Source organism: Nansenia antarctica (genome assembly GCF_963989245.1).
Source record: "Nansenia antarctica genome assembly, chromosome: 3".
NCBI classification, from domain to species: Eukaryota; Metazoa; Chordata; class Actinopteri; order Argentiniformes; family Microstomatidae; genus Nansenia; species Nansenia antarctica.
The window spans coordinates 86,155,991-86,161,090 of record NC_137688.1 but is presented as its reverse complement, the minus strand read 5'-3'; the positions used below and the strand labels follow the sequence as shown (position 1 = coordinate 86,161,090).

General features: G+C 43.0%; 1 protein-coding gene across 1 annotated transcript; it reads left to right on the top strand.

Moving 5' to 3' along the window:
* Positions 1-1,231: 1,231 nt before the first annotated feature.
* On the top strand, positions 1,232-2,136 carry LOC308154542 (alanine and arginine-rich domain-containing protein-like; the record flags this gene model as incomplete). Its single annotated transcript, XM_080527688.1, has 2 exons — positions 1,232-1,423; positions 2,011-2,136. 2 exons carry the CDS (start codon positions 1,232-1,234, stop codon positions 2,134-2,136), a joined length of 318 nt encoding a protein of 105 aa, XP_080383814.1.
* Between the last annotated feature and the right edge of the window lie 2,964 nt (positions 2,137-5,100).

Here is a 5,100-nt window from a genome sequence, read left to right as displayed (position 1 = left end):
CTCTGTCTCTCTTCTCTCTCTCTCTCTCTCTCTCTCTCTCTCTCTCTCTCTTCTCTCTCGCTCTCTCTCTCTCTCTCTCTCTTTCAATTTCTCCCTATCTTATCGTTGTCTTTATTTCTCCTCAGTCTCCTTTTCTCTCCATTAAGCTCAAGCATTTGAAATGGGTTAGAAAATACTCAACTTAGAGAGCACCACTCTGGGAACATGCTGTTGTGGAATGACAACCTTTGTTCTCACGACCGTCTAAATGTGTGCTCTCAATTCCCTGTCCTGTCCCTCTCATGTCATGGAGGAGAATACCCTCCTGTGCTATCTCTATACAAACGTCAGAATGACTTCCAGAAAACCCCCACAGGGAATGGACTTACTTTTATATACAACAGACAGACAGGTTATATTTCACCACTTGACAGCCTTTGTGCCTCTCAATTGGCGTACACCAAGTCTGTGTCGCTCCCCATCCAACCTGTTTGACGAGCAAGTCTTTTAAAGGGTAAATGCATGCATACGTACACACACACACACACACACACACACACACACACACAAGGTGAACACTGCGAAACAGAGTTCTCTCAAACAGCATTTCTCACACTAAAATTGTATGGGGGGTGGGAGTGAGGGTGAGTGAGTGAGTGAGTGAGAAAGAGAAAGAGAAAAGGGGAGGTTGGGGGGGGGGGGGGGGGGGAGTCCTTTCAGTTTCTTTTAGCGGCAACAATGGTCTTTGTCCAAGATCTTCCACTATTCTTATTGGGCTTACCAACAGGGGAGGGGGGCGGGCGGAAGGCTGCTTTTTCCATAGTAACGGTGACAAAACAAGCCGGGCAGTGGGATGAGTGAGGCTGCCGAACACAAGCACACAAACTTCTGCTGCTGTGAACCAGAGGAGAGTTGCTGTGTCCCGTTAGCGAGAGACGAGAAGGAGGAGGAGGAGGAGGAGGACAAGTCAGGAAAGAGTGGAAGGAAGGAAGGAAGGAAACGAGTCAAACCAAGTGAGACAAATCGAGTGAGACAGAGTGAAAGAGTGAGAAAGAAAGAAAGAGAAGGGTCACGACAAAAGCAAAAGAAAAGGAAAACTCAATCTCAGAGGCTGCTGCTGGTCGCTTGAACAACGGTGTGTGTTTTAAACCAAGGGGGCCAAGGATCCCCAGGATACACACAACACACACACAAAACACACACACACACACACACACAGATGCACAGCTGTTCCCTATCGGAAGACAGGAACATGAATCGCGACAGTCAAAGTGAGGACACTTTGTCGGCGATGGTTCTAGAGAACATCAAGAACAAACTGATTCACGCCTTCAGGGCGACCGGAGAACCGAGGGATCAGGAGACTGACGTCAGTTACCAAGCCAACGAGGAGCTGCGGAGAGCAAAGATAGACGGCGCCATCACCTGGCTGAGGTCTGAGCTGGTGAGTTACTGTCTCTTAGCTAATCATTGTTGATAAGATATTGATTAGATATTATCTCATGATAACCTCATGCATTCCATGTACAATTCCTTTTTTTCTTGTTATTTTTTCTGGGTGGGGGCAGTTCCACTCATATTTTTCATTTCATTAGACAGATGTAGTGAAGACAGACAGGAAAGTAAGGAGAAGAAGGGAGAGAGGGCATGTCAGCAGGGCATGGGGGCCGGATTCGAACCCATGCCGACATGGGCATATGTATGTGTGCACTGTAGACCGCGGTGCTAGACCACTGGACCACCCCAGGCCACTATCTAATCATTGTTGATAAGATATTGATTAGATATTATCTCATGTTAACCTCATACATTCCATGTTAAATTCTAATACAGTTGAATTGAGTTGCAAATGTATCATCGATGTGATGCTCAAAAACATTTAAGATGCAGCAGAATGAACAAGAGAAGTACCTTTGTGTTTGACGTGTGTCTGTGTATGTATGTGTGTGTGTGTGTGTGTGTGTGTGTGTGTGTGTGTGTGTGTATGTTTGCATGTGTGTGTCTGTGTGTTGTCCCCTCATTGCCATGCAGCTGGAGATGCGTTGCCAGGACCGCCAGCTGGCCCAGACGCTGCTGAGACTGAACTCTGAGATCCAGAGGCTGAGGAGGGACAGTCTGTCTGGGGCTCTGGGGCCCGAGGGGGACGACCGCCACTGACATCTCCACTCTCCCCAGCACCACTGACATCTCTCCTCCCTTTGGGCAGTCAAGAGAAAGGGTACCCAGTAAACAAAGAGTCCAATAGACGTCCTCAGGGAAGCCGGAATGTGGGTTCAGATGACATCTTTCTAGGACGTCCAGGTGACGTCTTTCTAGGACGTCCAGATGACGTCTTTAGGACGGAACCCACATTCCGGCTTCCCTGAGGACGTCTTTTGGACTCTTTGTTTACTGGGTAGGGTACCCTGTTGGACTCTTTGTTTACTGGGTAGGGTTAGGGTAGGGTATCTCCCTGTTGGAGACCAAGATCAGACTTTGCTACTTGTGTTCCTACCGTAGAACTGAATACTGCCCTGCAGAGGCTAACCGCAGTAACTAACGTTTTTTTTTCAAAATTGAGTTATAAGTGAAATTTAACTTCTCAATATCTGTTTTTATCAGAGTTCAATCTTGCTCCGTTTTAGAGAAAAAGAATATAAAGAATTGCAGTATTGCATTTGGCTGGATAGTCATTAAAGAACTTTAAAGCCATTTTTCACAGTTTCACTGTTTGCATAGGTACTGTGGTTAGCTTCTGCAGGGCAGAATAGATTAATGAACATTACAATACAGACCCTGCTGGATGGGAATGATGGATTCCTCTGCGAAAGTCACTCTGCATGCTTGATGGATCAATTAGGCTGATATGGTGTTTTAATGGACAGGGCAAGTTAATTGTGCATGCAGAACTATGTACTTAAAATAAGTAATAACCAACCTTAACTTGAATCATTCTGATTTTTAAGTGAAAGGAAAATTGGACACTGCTGTATTCCCCAGTCTCGATGAGAAATGTGCTGACTGTCGATGATCGAAGAGACGCTTGACTTGGTTTTTGAGACATTGCGTTGGTTGGTTATAGAATCCAATTACGATACGTTCGATCACAGAAGCAGAATATGAGGAAACCGATAATGTTGTAAAACTTGCAAGGAAAATAAAATACCCTTTGAATATGATGTCATTGTTTTTTTCGTAAATGATTTTCTGACACTGCAAGATTTTGAGACGTTTTCTGGCTTAAAAATCTTTATTGGCATACTGTGTGTAGTACCTGTCCCGAATACATTTACAGCAGCAGGGAAAAACACATCCACTTTGTCTTCTAAACACGTAACACACACACACAAAAAAACACATCACACAAGAAGTGTTTGTCACTTTACTGTTAGGGCCTGAGGTAGTCAGATCCCAGGGTCAGGAAACACACTATTCATCACAGGTGTTCTCCTCCTATTCATCACTTCAGAATCCCCAAGAATTGGATATATCCTGCTTACTTCTTGTGTTGATTATATCAGAGAACAAATTTTTTTCCCATGACCTGTCATTGTTACAATGAGTGTTAATGGTTAAGTGTGGCCGTTGGACACGGTGTTTGTGTGATCGTGTTGTGGAAAGGTGAACGTGATACCGCAGCGGGAGACGGAACCTCGGGGCTGTAAACTATCACAGACGTCTCAACAGTTAACATCTGAGAAACATACCGCAGCACAGGCGGCACGTGCATGCTTGATCATTTATTACACTATTCATGATGCCGATGACGCTCATGATATGGCTGATAGATAACCAATCATGTGACCACTGACCACATAGAGCCAAAACTTGTTTTTTTTAAATTATTTTTTTATGATGGAATATTCGATGTCATGTTTTCTTGAGTGTAAAGTGTGATGTTTTTATTTCCTGTAGTTCTGTTTTATGTGATATTTCTATGTCCTGTAATTCTGTTTTAAATAGTTTATAACACCCGAGGCCGTATTTCCCCTGTGGAGTTACCTGCCCAGGGACTGCTGATGTCATTTAGCTACCCAGCTAATTCAGGGAGAGTCAGTGACTGTCCATTGTCCCTTTTAAATAAACAAATAAATAAATATGCAAGCGTTTCTGTGTCATTCTTACATGAACATTATGCCAATATTTAAGCACTTGACCACATTGATAACTACTTTCCATACAAATGGGCCATTTCAGCAATTTGTATAACAGTTAGCAAAATTATATGACAGACTGTTGGAGCTCATATGATCTCATGTAACAATGCAATACTCTCATTTAGTATAGGCATTTCTGCCAGGATACTACAGTAAGTAGTGATTCTCCTTATTACATTTATGCAGTAAGTAGTGATACCCTTATTACATTTATGCAGTGATAGCTGTTGTTGATCTCATCCACCTAGCTAGTTTAAAAGTGACTAATACAGTTAGTGCAAGCCTGTTGTCTCACACATACAGTAGGTGCACACGCACACGCGCACCCAAAAATGCCCTATAAACTACAGAAACTTTGATCAATATGAAACTGCATTATATTAGCTATTAAACCTGAAATAGGGGGACTATGTATAAAAGGGTTGTAATTTCTAAACGTTGAAACCAATCTGAAAAAACAAAACCTTGAATGAAATCTGATAATCTCTACTTTGACCTCATAGTAATTGTTTTGATTTCAAATCCAAACCCTTGGAGTATCGAGCTAAAAGAAGACAAAATGCTTCCTCTTTCCAATACTTATGGAGGGCAGTGTATATAGCTATTACCTTACCTAATTATATAGTATTATACCTATTCAACAAGACCTTGTTTTTAAATCATTGTGTTATTTCACTCTGCAGCTAGTTGGTGTAAGAGGGGTGTTGGAGACCATAATTATGTAAAGAGGTCGGGTCAGTTGGGTCACAGTCAAACTATGGAGTTGATAAGATTATGGTATGACAGTATGGAGAGTGACATCGATCTACACAATGAGATGTGATGACCGATGCGTAATGATGTCATCTTAAGGCTTTAAGGTACAGAGCTTCTTCTGCAGAAAAGCCTTTTAGGCCCGTGAGGATATGGTGTTATTCTGGAGGACAGGCAGGATATGGAGAAGCCCACTTCCCCTGAGCTGGAGTAAACACTACCGCTGCCTCCT